General features: G+C 43.0%; 1 protein-coding gene across 1 annotated transcript in view; it reads right to left on the reverse strand.

The window, feature by feature from the left end:
* The window catches only part of LOC124040707 (FYVE and coiled-coil domain-containing protein 1-like), a 62,677-nt gene that overhangs the window by 8,477 nt on the left and 38,141 nt on the right, over positions 1-16,059 (reverse strand). Inside the window, exons 14-16 of the mRNA XM_046357781.1 lie at positions 13,475-13,610; positions 13,293-13,388; positions 8,900-9,110 (exon numbers count right to left, since the gene is read on the reverse strand). Coding sequence (XP_046213737.1) covers positions 8,900-9,110; positions 13,293-13,388; positions 13,475-13,610 — 443 coding nt within the window. The remainder of the gene's footprint in view (positions 1-8,899; positions 9,111-13,292; positions 13,389-13,474; positions 13,611-16,059) is intronic.

Here is a 16,059-nt window from a genome sequence, read left to right on the forward strand (position 1 = left end):
ATATTTATTTTTTCCTCGACTTTTTCACTCCGGACGCTTTATCTGGACACGATTCGTCAGGACCTCCAACAGCCGAAGCTAAGTAGTAACATTAACATGATGCCTTCTAATTGCAGCCGCTGTGCTCGCCTTACGGCGAGGATAGCTGTACTGCAAGCCCAGCTTCAGACGCAATCGTTAGGCAAGGGTAATTTCAGTGTAGGAAAGGATGAAACAGCGTCTGTGCCACCAGTAAGTACAGATAGTAGTATAAATCCCTGGCACAGTCCCCGCAGCCGGACAACTTTCTCACGGTTTCTGGTAGGAAATGCTGTAGGAACGCTCAACCGGTGTCGCTCATTCAGCAGACAGAAACTTTCAACCGGTTCTCCCCATTAAGCAGCGGGTCGGTGTCAGAGGCCGAGTCTTCTCTGGTCTCTACTCCTCCCGTTACGGGGTCTGAGACGCCGAAGCTTCCCACCATTAGCTCTGACAAATTGAAAACTCTAGTCATTGGCGACTCCATTACCCGCAGTATTAGACTTAAAGCGAATCATCCAGCGATCATACACTGTTTACCCGGGGGCAGGGCTACCGACGTTAAGGCTAATCTGAAGATGGTGCTGGCTAAAGCTAAAACTGGCGAGTGTAGAGAGTATAGAGATATTGTTATCCACGTCGGCACCAACGATGTTAGGATGAAACAGTCAGAGATCACCAAGCGCAACATAGCTTCTGCGTGCATATCAGCTAGAAAGATGTGTCGGCATCGAGTAATTGTCTCTGGCCCCTCCCAGTTAGGGGGAGTGATGAGCTCTACAGCAGAGTCTCACAACTCAATCGCTGGTTGAAAACTGTTTTCTGCCCCTCCCAAAAGATAGAATTTGTAGATAATTGGCCCTCTTTCTGGGACTCGCCCACAAACAGGACCAAGCCTGACCTGCTGAGGAGTGACGGACTCCATCCTAGCTGGAGGGGTGCTCTCATCTTATCTGCCAACATAGACAGGGCTCTAACTCCTCTAGCTCCACAATGAAATAGGGTGCAGGCCAGGCAGCAGGCTATTAGCCAGCCTGCCAGCATAGTGGAGTCTGCCACTAGCATAGTTAGTGTAGTCAGCTTAGCTATCACCATTGAGACCGTGTCTGTGCCTCGACCTGGGTTGGGCAAAACTAAACATGGCGGTGTTCGCCTTAGCAATCTCACTAGGATAAAGACCACCTCCATTCCTGTCATTACTGAAAGAGATCATGATACCTCACATCTCAAAATAGGGCTACTTAATGTTAGATCCCTTACTTCAAAGGCAATTATAGTCAATGAACTAATCACTGATCATAATCTTGATGTGATTGGCCTGACTGAAACATGGCTTAAGCCTGATGAATTTACTGTGTTAAATGAGGCCTCACCTCCTGGCTACACTAGTGACCATATCCCCGTGCATCCCGCAAAGGCGGAGGTGTTGCTAACATTTACGATAGCAAATTTCAATTTACAAAAAGAAAATGACGTTTTCGTCTTTTGAGCTTCTAGTCATGAAATCTATGCAGCCTACTCAATCACTTTTTATAGCTACTGTTTACAGGCCTCCTGGGCCATATACAGCGTTTCTCACTGAGTTCCCTGAATTCCTATCAGACCTTGTAGTCATTGCAGATAATATTCTAATCTTTGGTGACTTTAATATTCACATGGAAAAGTCCACAGACCCACTCCAAAAGGCTTTTGGAGCCATCATCGACTCAGTGGGTTTTGTCCAACATGTCTCTGGACCCACTCACTCTCACAGTCATACGCTGGACCTAGTTTTGTCCCATGGAATAAATGTTGTGGATCTTAATGTTTTTCCTCATAATCCTGGACTATCAGACCACCATTTTATTACGTTTGCAATTGCAACAAATAATCTGCTCAGACCCCAACCAAGGAACATCAAAAGTCGTGCTATAAATTCACAGACAACACAAAGATTCCTTGATGCCCTTCCAGACTCCCTCTGCCTACCCAAGGACGCCAGAGGACAAAAATCCGTTAACCACCTAACTGAGGATCTCAATTTAACCTTGCGCAATACCCTAGATGCAGTTGCACCCCTAAAAACTAAAAAAATGTCTCATAAGAAACTAGCTCCATGGTACACAGAAAATACCCGAGCTCTGAAGCAAGCTTCAGAAAATTGGAACGGAAATGGCGCCACACCAAACTGGAAGTCTTCCGACTAGCTTGGAAGGATGGTACCGTGCAGTACCGAAGAGCCCTTACTGCTGCTCGATCGTCCTATTTTTCTAACTTAATTGAGGAAAATAAGAACAATCCGAAATTCCTTTTTGATACTGTGGCAAAGCTAACTAAAAAGCAGCATTCCCAAGAGAGGATGACTTGCACTTTAGCAGTGATAAATTCATGAACTTCTTTGAGGAAAAGATTATGATTATTAGAAAGCAAATTACGGACTCCTCTTTAAACCTGCGTATTCCTCCAAACCTCAGTTGTCCTGAGTCTGCACAACTCTGCCAGGACCTAGGATCAAGAGAGACGCTCAAGTGTTTTAGTACTATATCTCTTGACACAATGATGAAAATAATCATGGCCTCTAAACCTTCAAGCTGTATACTGGACCCTATTCCAACTAAACTACTGAAAGAGCTGCTTCCTGTGCTTGGCCCTCCTATGTTGAACATAATAAACGGCTCTCTATCCACTGGATGTGTACCAAACTCACTAAAAGTGGCAGTAATAAAGCCTCTCTTGAAAAAGCCAAACCTTGACCCAGAAAATATAAAAACTATCGGCCTATATCAAATCTTCCATTCCTCTCAAAGATTTTAGAGAAGGCTGTTGCGCAGCAACTCACTGCCTTCCTGAAGACAAACAATGTATACGAAATGCTTCAGTCTGGTTTTAGACCCCATCATAGCACTGAGACGGCACTTGTGAAGGTGGTAAATGACATTTTGATGGCATCGGACCGAGGCTCTGCATCTGTCCTCGTGCTCCTAGACCTTAGTGCTGCTTTTGATACCATCGATCACCACATTCTTTGGAGAGATTGGAAACCCAAATTGGTCTACACGGACATGTTCTGGCCTGGTTTAGGTCTTATCTGTCGGAAAGATATCAGTTTGTCTCTGTGAATGGTTTGTCCTCTGACAAATCAACTGTACATTTCGGTGTTCCTCAAGGTTCTGTTTTAGGACCACTATTGTTTTCACTATATATTTTACCTCTTGGGGATGTTATTCGAAAACATAATGTAAACTTTCACTGCTATGCGGATGACACACAGCTGTACATTTCAATGAAACACGGTGAAGCACCAAAATTGCCCTCGCTAGAAGCATGTGTTTCAGACATAAGGAAGTGGATGGCTGCAAACGTTCTACTATTAAACTCGGACAAAACAGAGATGCTTGTTCTAGGTCCCAAGAAACAAAGAGATCTTCTGTTGAATCTGACAATTAATCTTAATGGTTGTACAGTCGTCTCAAATAAAACTGTGAAGGACCTCGGCGTTACTCTGGACCCTGATCTCTTTTGAAGAACATATCAAGACCATTTCGAGGACAGCTTTTTTCCATCTACGTAACATTGCAAAAATCAGAAACTTTCTGTCCAAAAATGATGCAGAAAAATTAATCCATGCTTTTGTCACTTCTAGGTTAGACTACTGCAATGCTCTATTTTCCGGCTACCCGGATAAAGCACTAAATAAACTTCAGTTAGTGCTAAATACGGCTGCTAGAATCCTGACTAGAACCAAAAAATTTGATCATATTACTCCAGTGCTAGCCTCTCTACACTGGCTTCCTGTCAAAGCAAGGGCTGATTTCAAGGTTTTACTGCTAACCTACAAAGCATTACATGGGCTTGCTCCTACCTACCTCTCTGATTTGGTCCTGCCGTACATACCTATACGTACGCTACGGTCACAAGACGCAGGCCTCCTAATTGTCCCTAGAATTTCTAAGCAAACAGCTGGAGGCAGGGCTTTCTCCTATAGAGCTCCATTTTTATGGAACGGTCTGCCTACCCATGTCAGAGACGCAAACTCGGTCTCAACCTTTAAGTCTTTACTGAAGACTCATCTCTTCAGTGGGTCATATGATTGAGTGTAGTCTGGCCCAGGAGTGGGAAGGTGAACGGAAAGGCTCTGGAGCAACGAACCGCCCTTGCTGTCTCTGCCTGGCCGGTTCCCCTTTTCCACTGGGATTCTCTGCCTCTAACCCTGTTACGGGGCTGAGTCACTGGCTTGCTGGGGCTCTCTCGTGCCGTCCCTGGGGGGGGTGCGTCACCTGGGTGGGTTGATTCACTGTTGTGGTCGGCCTGTCTGGGTTTCCCCCTTTGGGTTGTACCGTGTCGGAGATCTTTGTGGGCTATACTCGGCCTTGTCTCAGGATGGTAAGTTGGTGGTTGTAGATTTCCCTCTAGTGGTGTGGGGGCTGTGCTTTGGCAAAGTGGGTGGGGTTATATCCTTCCTGTTTGGCCCTGTCCGGGGTGTCCTCGGATGGGGCCACAGTGTCTCCTGACCCCTCCTGTCTCAGCCTCCAGTATTTATGCTGCAGTAGTTTATGTGTCGGGGGGCTAGGGTCAGTTTGTTTATCTGGAGTACTTCTCCTGTCCTATTCGGTGTCCTGTGTAAATCTAAGTGTGCGTTCTCTAATTCTCTCCTTCTCTCCTTCTTTCTCTCTCTCGGAGGACCTGAGCCCTAGAACCATGCCCCAGGACTACCTGACATGATGACTCCTTGCTGTCCCCAGTCCACCTGGCCATGCTGCTGCTCCAGTTTCAACTGGCCTGGGCCCTAGGACCATGTCCCAGGACTACCTGACATGAGGACTCCTTGCTGTCCCCAGTCCACCTGGCCATGCTCCTGCTCCAGTTTCAACTGTTCTGCCTTACTATTATTCAACCATGCTGGTCATTTATGAACATTTGAACATCTTGGCCACGTTCTGTTATAATCTCCACCCGGCACAGCCAGAAGAGGACTGGCCACCCCACATATGCTCTCTCTAATTCTCTCTTTCTTTCTCTCTCTCGGAGGACCTGAGCCCTAGGACCGTGCCCCAGGACTACCTGACATGATGGCTCCTTGCTGTCCCCAGTCCACCTGACTGTGCTGCTGCTCCAGTTTCAACTGTTCTGCCTTATTATTATTTGACCATGCTGGTCATTTATGAACATTTGAACATCTTGGTCATTTTCTGTTATAATCTCTACCCGGCACAGCCAGAAGAGGACTGGCCACCCCACATAGCCCGGTTCCTCTCTAGGTTTCTTCCTAGGTTTTGGCCTTTCTAGGGAGTTTTTCCTAGCCACCGTGCTTTTACACCTGCATTGTTTGCTGTTTGGGGTTTTAGGCTGGGTTTCTGTACAGCACTTTGAGATATCAGCTGATGTACGAAGGGCTATATAAATAAATTTGATTTGATTTGATTTGAGAACACATTAATCCTAACCCTATACCTTAGAACACATTAAACCTAATCCTATACCTTAGAACACATTAATCCTAACCCTATACCTTAGAACACATTAAACCTAATCCTATACCTTAGAACACATTAATCCTAACCCTATACCTTAGAACACATTAATCCTAACCCTATACCTTAGAACACATTAAACCTAATCCTATACCTTAGAACACATTAAACCTAACCCTATACCTTAGAACACATTAATCCTAACCCTATACCTTAGAACACATTAAACCTAATCCTATACCTTAGAACACATTAAACCTAATCCTATACCTTAGAACACATTAAACCTAATCCTATACCTTAGAACACATTAAACCTAATCCTATACCTTAGAACACATTAAACCTAATCCTAACCCTATACCTTAGAACACATTAAACCTAATCCTAACCCTATACCTTAGAACACATTAAACCTAACCCTATACCTTAGAACACATTAAACCTAATCCTAACCCTATACCTTAGAACACATTAAACCTAATCCTAACCCTATACCTTAGAACACATTAATCCTAACCCTATACCTTAGAACACATTAATCCTAACCCTATACCTTAGAACACATTAAACCTAATCCTAACCCTATACCTTAGAACACATTAAACCTAATCCTAACCCTATACCTTAGAACACATTAAACCTAATCCTAACCCTATACCTTAGAACACATTAAACCTAATCCTAACCCTATACCTTAGAACACATTAAACCTAACCCTATACCTTAGAACACATTAAACCTAATCCTAACCCTATACCTTAGAACACATTAAACCTAATCCTAACCCTATACCTTAGAACACATTAAACCTAATCCTAACCCTATACCTTAGAACACATTAAACCTAATCCTAACCCTATACCTTAGAACACATTAATCCTAACCCTATACCTTAGAACACATTAAACCTAATCCTAACCCTATACCTTAGAACACATTAAACCTAATCCTAACCCTATACCTTAGAACACATTAAACCTAACCCTATACCTTAGAACACATTAAACCTAACCCTATACCTTAGAACACATTAAACCTAATCCTAACCCTAAACCTACCTTAGAACACATTAGAACTTAAACCTAATCCTAACCCTATACCTTAGAACACATTAATCCTAACCCTATACCTTAGAACACATTAATCCTAACCCTATACCTTAGAACACATTAAACCTAATCCTAACCCTATACCTTAGAACACATTAAACCTAATCCTAACCCTATACCTTAGAACACATTAAACCTAATCCTAACCCTATACCTTAGAACACATTAAACCTAACCCTATACCTTAGAACACATTAAACCTAACCCTATACCTTAGAACACATTAAACCTAACCCTATACCTTAGAACACATTAAACCTAACCCTATACCTTAGAACACATTAAACCTAACCCTATACCTTAGAACACATTAAACCTAATCCTAACCCTATACCTTAGAACACATTAAACCTAATCCTAACCCTATACCTTAGAACACATTAAACCTAATCCTAACCCTATACCTTAGAACACATTAAACCTAACCCTATACCTTAGAACACATTAAACCTAACCCTATACCTTAGAACACATTAATCCTAACCCTATACCTTAGAACACATTAATCCTAACCCTATACCTTAGAACACATTAAACCTAATCCTAACCCTATACCTTAGAACACATTAAACCTAATCCTAACCCTATACCTTAGAACACATTAAACCTAATCCTAACCCTATACCTTAGAACACATTAAACCTAACCCTATACCTTAGAACACATTAAACCTAACCCTATACCTTAGAACACATTAAACCTAACCCTATACCTTAGAACACATTAAACCTAACCCTATACCTTAGAACACGTTAAACCTAATCCTAACCCTATACCTTAGAACACATTAAACCTAATCCTAACCCTATACCTTAGAACACATTAAACCTAATCCTAACCCTATATCTTAGAACACATTAAACCTAATCCTAACCCTATACCTTAGAACACATTAATCCTAACCCTATACCTTAGAACACATTAAACCTAACCCTATACCTTAGAACACATTAAACCTAACCCTATACCTTAGAACACATTAAACCTAACCCTATACCTTAGAACACATTAAACCTAACCCTATACCTTAGAACACATTAAACCTAACCCTATACCTTAGAACACATTAATCCTAACCCTATACCTTAGAACACATTAAACCTAACCCTATACCTTAGAACACATTAAACCTAACCCTATACCTTAGAACACATTAAACCTAATCCTAACCCTATACCTTAGAACACATTAATCCTAACCCTATACCTTAGAACACATTAAACCTAACCCTATACCTTAGAACACATTAAACCTAACCCTATACCTTAGAACACATTAAACCTAACCCTATACCTTAGAACACATTAAACCTAATCCTAACCCTATACCTTAGAACACATTAATCCTAACCCTATACCTTAGAACACATTAAACCTAACCCTATACCTTAGAACACATTAAACCTAATCCTATACCTTAGAACACATTAAACCTAACCCTATACCTTAGAACACATTAAACCTAACCCTATACCTTAGAACACATTAAACCTAACCCTATATCTTAGAACACATTAAACCTAACCCTATACCTTAGAACACATTAAACCTAATCCTAACCCTATACCTTAGAACACATTAATCCTAACCCTATACCTTAGAACACATTAAACCTAACCCTATACCTTAGAACACATTAAACCTAACCCTATACCTTAGAACACATTAAACCTAATCCTAACCCTATACCTTAGAACACATTAAACCTAATCCTAACCCTATACCTTAGAACACATTCATCTTAATCCTATACCTTAGAACACATTAAACCTAATCCTAACCCTATATCTTAGAACACATTAAACCTAACCCTATACCTTAGAACACATTAATCCTAATCCTATACCTTAGAACACATTAAACCTAACCCTATACCTTAGAACACATTAATCCTAACCCTATACCTTAGAACACATTAATCCTTATCCTATACCTTAGAACACATTAAACCTAATCCTATACCTTAGAACACATTCATCCTAATCCTATACCTTAGAACACATTAATCCTAATACTATACCTTAGAACACATTAAACCTAATCCTAACCCTATACCTTAGAACACATTAAACCTAATCCTATACTTTAGAACACATTAATCCTAATCCTATACCTTAGAACACATTAAACCTAACCCTATACCTTAGAACACATTAAACCTAACCCTATACCTTAGAACACATTAAACCTAATCCTATACCTTAGAACACATTAAGCCTAATCCTATACCTTAGAACACTTTAAACCTAATCCTATACCTTAGAACACATTATTTTAAACACTAATAAATGACCTACTCCAGCTGTGTGTGTTAAATATACCTTAGCCTCCTCCAGAGGTGTGTGTGTGTCCTCTCTGTACAGCACACTAAATGAGATGCTCTTGGGTTGTGAGGTGAACAGCCAGTGTATGGTAGCACCAAGGGTAGACCCAGTAATGGGGATGGAGCTGTAACAACCAGACCTGATGAACAGCTCCCTCAGACCATCACCAAATACACTGATCTCCTCCACACTGAACGGAACACGCACCCTGGAGAGGACACACATTAATAACAGAACACCACAGTCAGATTAACAGACAGATTAACAGCCAGTACATGCAGTCAGAATCACAGCCAGATTAACAGCCAGTGCATGCAGTCAGAATCCTAGCCAGATTAACAGCCAGTACACGCAGTCAGAATCACAGCCAGATTAACAGCCAGTACATGCAGTCAGAATCCCAGCCAGATTAACAGCCAGTACATGCAGTCAGAATCACAGCCAGATTAACAAATCAAATCAAATTAAATTGATTTATATAGCCCTTCGTACATCAGCTGATATCTCAAAGTGCTGTACAGAAACCCAGCCTAAAACCCCAAACAGCAAACAATGCAGGTGTAAAAGCACGGTGGCTAGGAAAAACTCCCTAGAAAGGCCAAAACCTAGGAAGAAACCTAGAGAGGAACCGGGCTATGTGGGGTGGCCAGTCCTCTTCTGGCTGTGCCGGGTAGAGATTATAACAGAACATGACCAAGATGTTCAAATGTTCATAAATGACCAGCATGGTCAAATAATAATAAGGCAGAACAGTTGAAACTGGAGCAGCAGCACAGTCAGGTGGACTGGGGACAGCAAGGAGCCATCATGTCAGGTAGTCCTGGGGCACGGTCCTAGGGCTCAGGTCCTCCGAGAGAGAGAAAGAAAGAGAGAATTAGAGAGAGCATATGTGGGGTGGCCAGTCCTCTTCTGGCTGTGCCGGGTGGAGATTATAACAGAACGTGGCCAAGATGTTCAAATGTTCATAAATGACCAGCATGGTTGAATAATAGTAAGGCAGAACAGTTGAAACTGGAGCAGGAGCATGGCCAGGTGGACTGGGGACAGCAAGGAGTCCTCATGTCAGGTAGTCCTGGGACATGGTCCTAGGGCCCAGGCCAGTTGAAACTGGAGCAGCAGCATGGCCAGGTGGACTGGGGACAGCAAGGAGTCATCATGTCAGGTAGTCCTGGGGCATGGTCCTAGGGCTCAGGTCCTCCGAGAGAGAGAAAGAAAGAGAGAAGGAGAGAATTAGAGAACGCACACTTAGATTCACACAGGACACCGAATAGGACAGGAGAAGTACTCCAGATAAACAAACTGACCCTAGCCCCCCGACACATAAACTACTGCAGCATAAATACTGGAGGCTGAGACAGGAGGGGTCAGGAGACACTGTGGCCCCATCCGAGGACACCCCCGGACAGGGCATGCAGTCAGAATCCCAGCCAGATTAACAGCCAGTACATGCAGTCAGATTCCCAGCCAGATTAACAGCCAGTACATGCAGTCAGATTCCCAACCAGATTAACAGCCAGTACATGCAGTCAGATTCCCAGCCAGTACATGCAGTCAGATTCCCAGCCAGTACATGCAGTCAGATTCCCAGCCAGTACATGCAGTCAGATTCCCAGCTACATTCACAGCCAGTACATGAAGTCAGATTCCCAGCTACATTCACAGCCAGTACATGCAGTCAGATTCCCAGTCAGATTCCCAGCTACATTCACAGCCCGTACATGCAGTCAGATTCCCAGTCATAATATAATAAATAATAATATATGCCATTTAGCAGACGCTTTTATCCAAAGCGACTTACAGTCATGTGTGCATACATTCTACGTATGGGTGGTCCCAGGGATTCCCAGCTACATTCACAGCCAGTACATGCAGTCAGATTCCCAGTCAGATTCCCAGCTACATTCACAGCCAGTACATGCAGTCAGATTCCCAGTCAGATTCCCAGCTACATTCACAGCCAGTACATGCAGTCATATTCCCAGTCAGATTCCCAGCTACATTCACAGCCAGTACATGCAGTCAGATTCCCAGTCAGATTCCCAGCTACATTCACAGCCAGTACATGCAGTCAGATTCCCAGCTACATTCACAGCCAGAGGCAAAGTTGAGAGAAAAAAGAAGCTGCAGAAAGATAACTCCAGGGACAACCAGAAAGATGGGCTTGTTTTCATCTCAAATGACACTGTCTCTTTCCCCTTCTTTTGACTAGATCTTTATGGGAGCTGGTTCTGGTCATACATAGGAACCAATTAAAATACCTCATTCACATGACCCATAATCCCTCTGTTAAGTTGCGCCAGATGTCATTCATTTGTTGTAATTCCACAACAGAGTGGAATCGCAACACCCCCTTGCGATTGAAGGCTCCGTTGCAACACGTATGCTGTACACTTAGAATGTTTCCAAACACTGTCTTCGTCAGTCAAAGAACAGGAAGTTTCCGAACTCTGTCTTTGTCAGTCAAAGAACAGGAAGTTTCCAAACAACAGATGAAAATGTGGTTTCGACGATGGGTTTATGGGAAAGCTAGCAACTTGTAAATAATTAGCCACTCCTATAAGTGAGTACTATTTTAATAGTATGTTAAAAATAATACACATTGCCTTCTAAGCAATGTTCCCTCCCCTCAGACTGCCACGCAGAAGAAATATCAGCACATGCAGAGAAGCACGAGATGGAACTTCACTCAAGATTCTACAGTTTTCTCCTTTGCCAGTATCAATGTTTAGCTCTACTGTGGGAATTGTGCTCGAATCAACACAATATAAGGTACTTTCAATATAACATACCGAAACAAAACAAACTACACAAATTTAGTATGCAAAACTAACTGTGCAAGATATTTTCTTGTCGGCATAGCACATTGGAGTAGGATTCTATCAACAGGCAGGACTCAGTCTGTACTCTACACAGACCGGTGCCCCATAACCAATCAGAGCTGCAGTAGGCCTATATGCAAATAGCCATTTCCATATATGGATCTGTGCCATTAACTTTGAACTGGACTGTGTTTACAGTATGAGCAGTCGTGAGTAGATAAACTGGACTGTCTTTACAGTGAGCGGTCGCGTATACATGTGCCTGTTTTGAGATCAAAGCAAGATCTGCATGTAGCCACCTGTGCACATTTGTGACCGACCAGGCCGATCTTATGCAGCAAAATTTGAATTTTTATTTTATTTTTTACATTGGATAAAAGTAGACACTCAGAGCTAGAAAGTGGTATATCATACACTAAGGTTACAATGGGAAAGTAATAATGCTTTCAAAGTTGATAAATTTGTAATCTCACTTTTGAGAAAATGGTCCATGAATGTTTAGTTACACCTACTGGAGAGCCCTTCCCTTGTCTCCACCCATTCAGCATCATTCACACACTTCTTATTTTTAATGACGGCCTAGGAACAGTGGGTTAACTGTCTGTTCAGCGGCATAACGACAGATTTGTACATTGTCAGCTCTGGGATTTGAACATGAAACCTTTCGGTTACTAGTCCAATGCTCTAGACACTAGGCTACCCTGCCGCCCCTATAGGACACCAATAAGAAGAGACCTGCTTGGGCCAAGAAACATGATCAATGGACAACAGACCGGTGGAAATCTGTCCTTTGGTCTGATGAGTCCAAATTGGAGATTTTTGGTTCCAACCGCTGTGTCTTTGTGAGATGCAGAGTAGATGAACGGATGATCTCCGCATGTGTGGTTCCCACCGTGAAGCATGGAGGAGGAGGTGTGCTGGTGTGGGGGTACTTTGCTGGTTACACCGTCAATGATTTATTTAGAATTCAAGGCACACTTAACCAGCATGGCTACCACAGCATTCTGCAGCGATACGCCATCCCATCTGGTTTGGGCTTAGTGGGACTATCCTGTATCAACAGGATAATGACCCAACACACCTCCAGGCTGTGTAAGGGCTATTTTACCAAGAAGGAGAATGATGGAATGCTGCATCAGATGACCTGGCCTCCACAATCACCAGACCTCAACCCAATTGAGATGGTTTGGGATGAGTTGGACCGCAGAGTGAAGGAAAAGCAGCCAACAAGTGCTCAGTATATGTGGGAACTCCTTCAAGACTGTTGGAAAAGCATTCTAGGTGAAGCTGGTTGAGAGTATGCCAAATGTGTGAAAAGCAGTTGTCAAGGAAAAGGGTGGCTACTTTTAAGAATTTTGTTTAACACTTTTTTGGTTACTACATGATTCCATATGTGTTATTTCATAATTTTGAGTTCTTCACTATTATTGTAGAATGTAGAAAATAGTTTAAAAAAAAAAAAAAAAAAAAAAAAAAAACTTGAATGAGTAGGCTTGTCCAAACTTTTGACTGGTACTGTAATTCTGGCCACGGTGGTCATTCTGGTCTTGGTGAATATTGGTCTGACTCACGTGAGTTCTCCACTCCTCAGCAGACAGATCTCTGCATCCTGAACAGCTCCAGTCTGGTCCTCTGATGTGGTTTCTGCTGTACTGGCACCACCGTTGCTGGGCAAAACAAACATACAAACAAACGCAGTGTCAAAAATAGCATCAGGGAAGGGTTCTGAATGTGTATGTGTGTGTGTACTCACAGCTCTGCTTCCCCCTGGGGGTTGGTGTGAGGAGAGCAGGCAGTGAAGGAGAGAGAGTCACTGTTGGAAACAGAATTACCTTCCTCTTCTGTTATGATGCCATATGCACCATCATCTGCCCTTGGCACAGCCAGGTCTGAGAGTGAGAGAGTGATCAAAAGGAACATAACATTAGACCCATTAGGATCTGGCTAAAAAATACTTCAGATATAGAACCCGTTGCCCTTTATGGTTGTGATGTCTGGGGTCCGCTCACCAACCAAGAATTCACTAAATGGGACAAACACTAAATTGAGACTCTGCATGCAGAATTCTGCAAAAATATCCTCTGTGTACAATGTAAAACACCAAATAATGCATTCAGAGCAGAATTGGGCCGATACCCGCTAATGATCAAAATTCAGAAAAGAGCCGTTAAATTCTACAACCACCTAAAAGGAAGTGATTCCCAAACCTTCCATAACAAAGCCATCACCTACAGAGAAATGAACCTGGAGAAGAGTCCCCTAAGCAAGCTGGTCCTGGGGCTCTGTTCACAAACACAAACACACCCTACAGAGCCACAGGACAGCAGCACAATTAGACACATTGGAAAGAATTAACAAAAAAACTGAGCAAACTAGAATGATATTTGTCCCAAAACAGAGAGTACACAGTGGCAGAATACCTGGCCACTGTGACTGACCCAAAATTAAGGAAAGCTTTGACTACGTAAAGACTCAGTGAGCATAGCCTTGCTATTGAGAAAGGCCGCCGTAGGCAGACATGGCTCTCAAGAGAAGACAGGCTATGTGCACAGTGCCCACAAAATGAGGTGGAAACTGAGCTGCACTTCCTAACCTCCTGCCCAATGTATGACCATATTAGAGAGACATATTTCCCCCAGTTTACACAGACTCACAAAGAATTTGAAAACAAATACAATTTTGATCATTTCCCATATCTACTGGGTGAAATACCACAGTGTACCATCACAGCAGCAAGATGTGTGACCTGTTGCCACAAGAAAAGGGCAACCAATGAAAAACAAACACCATTGTAAATACAACCCATATTTATGCTGATTAATTTTCCCTTTTATACTTGGGTGGTTGTTTAACTTTGCACGTCGTTACAACACCGTATAAAGACATAATATGACATTTGAAATGTCTTTATTCTTTTGGAACTTCTGTGAGTGTAATGTTTACTGTTCATTTTTATTGTTTATTTCACTAAGTGTTTATTATCTATTTTCACTAAACCTAAACTCATGCTTCACCATCTGACAGTTTGACGGACTAATCTGGGTTTGGCAGATGGCAGGAGAACACTACTAGCCCCAATGCATAGTGTCAACTGTAAAGTTTGGTGGAGGATGAATAATGGTCTGGGGCTGTTTTTCATGTTCAACCCCATCGAACACCTTTGGGATGAATTGGAACGCCGACTGCGAGCCAGGCCTCATCGCCCAACATCAATGTCCACCCTCACTAATACTGAATGGAAGCAAGTCCCCACAACAATGTTCCAACAACTAGTGGAAAGCCTTCCCAGAAGAGTGGAGGCTGTTATAGCAGCAATGTTCCAACATCTAGTGGAAAGTCTTCCCAGAAGAGTGGAGGCTGTTATAGCAGCAATGTTCCAACATCTAGTGGAAAGTCTTCCCAGAAGAGTGGAGGCTGTTATAGCAGCAATGTTCCAACATCTAGTGGAAAGCCTTCCCAGAAGAGTGGAGGCTGTTATAGCAGCAATGTTCCAACATCTAGTGGAAAGCCTTCCCAGAAGAGTGGAGGCTGTTATAGCAGCAATGTTCCTACATCTAGTGGAAAGCCTTCCCAGAAGAGTGGAGGCTGTTATAGACATTACATTACATTTAAGTCATTTAGCAGACGCTCTTATCCAGAGCGACTTACAAATTGGTGCATTCACCTTATGACATCCAGTGGAACAGTCACTTTACAATAGTGCATCTAAATCTTAAAGGGGGGTGAGAGGGATTACTTATCCTATCCTAGGTATTCCTTAAAGAGGTGGGGTTTCAGGTGTCTCCGGAAGGTGGTGATTGACTCCGCTGTCCTGGCGTCGTGAGGGAGTTTGTTCCACCATTGGGGGGCCAGAGCAGCGAACAGTTTTGACTGGGCTGAGCGGGAGCTGTACTTCCTCAGTGGTAGGGAGGCGAGCAGGCCAGTGGTGGATGAACGCAGTGCCCTTGTTTGGGTGTAGGGCCTGATCAGAGCCTGGAGGTACTGAGGTCCCGTTCCCCTCACAGCTCCGTAGGCAAGCACCTACGGAGCTTGCCTAGCAGCAATGTTCCAACATCTAGTGGAAAGCCTTCCCAGAAGAGTGGAGGCTGTTATAGCAGCAATGTTCCAACATCTAGTAGAAAGCCTTCCCAGAAGAGTGGAGGCTATTATAACAGCAAAAGGGGGACCAACTCCATATTAATGCCCATGATTTTGGAATGAGATGTTGGATGAGCAGTTGTCCACATACTTTTGGCCATGTAGTGTATTTGTGTACTATAGTGTAAGTCACCTTGGTTGGTTGTCTCTCGTCTCTGCTCCCCATGTCACTGGCTCACAGGCCCCTTCCCTCCTGCTAGA

Source organism: Oncorhynchus gorbuscha, linkage group LG08 (genome assembly GCF_021184085.1).
Source record: "Oncorhynchus gorbuscha isolate QuinsamMale2020 ecotype Even-year linkage group LG08, OgorEven_v1.0, whole genome shotgun sequence".
In the NCBI taxonomy this organism is placed as follows: Eukaryota; Metazoa; Chordata; class Actinopteri; order Salmoniformes; family Salmonidae; genus Oncorhynchus; species Oncorhynchus gorbuscha.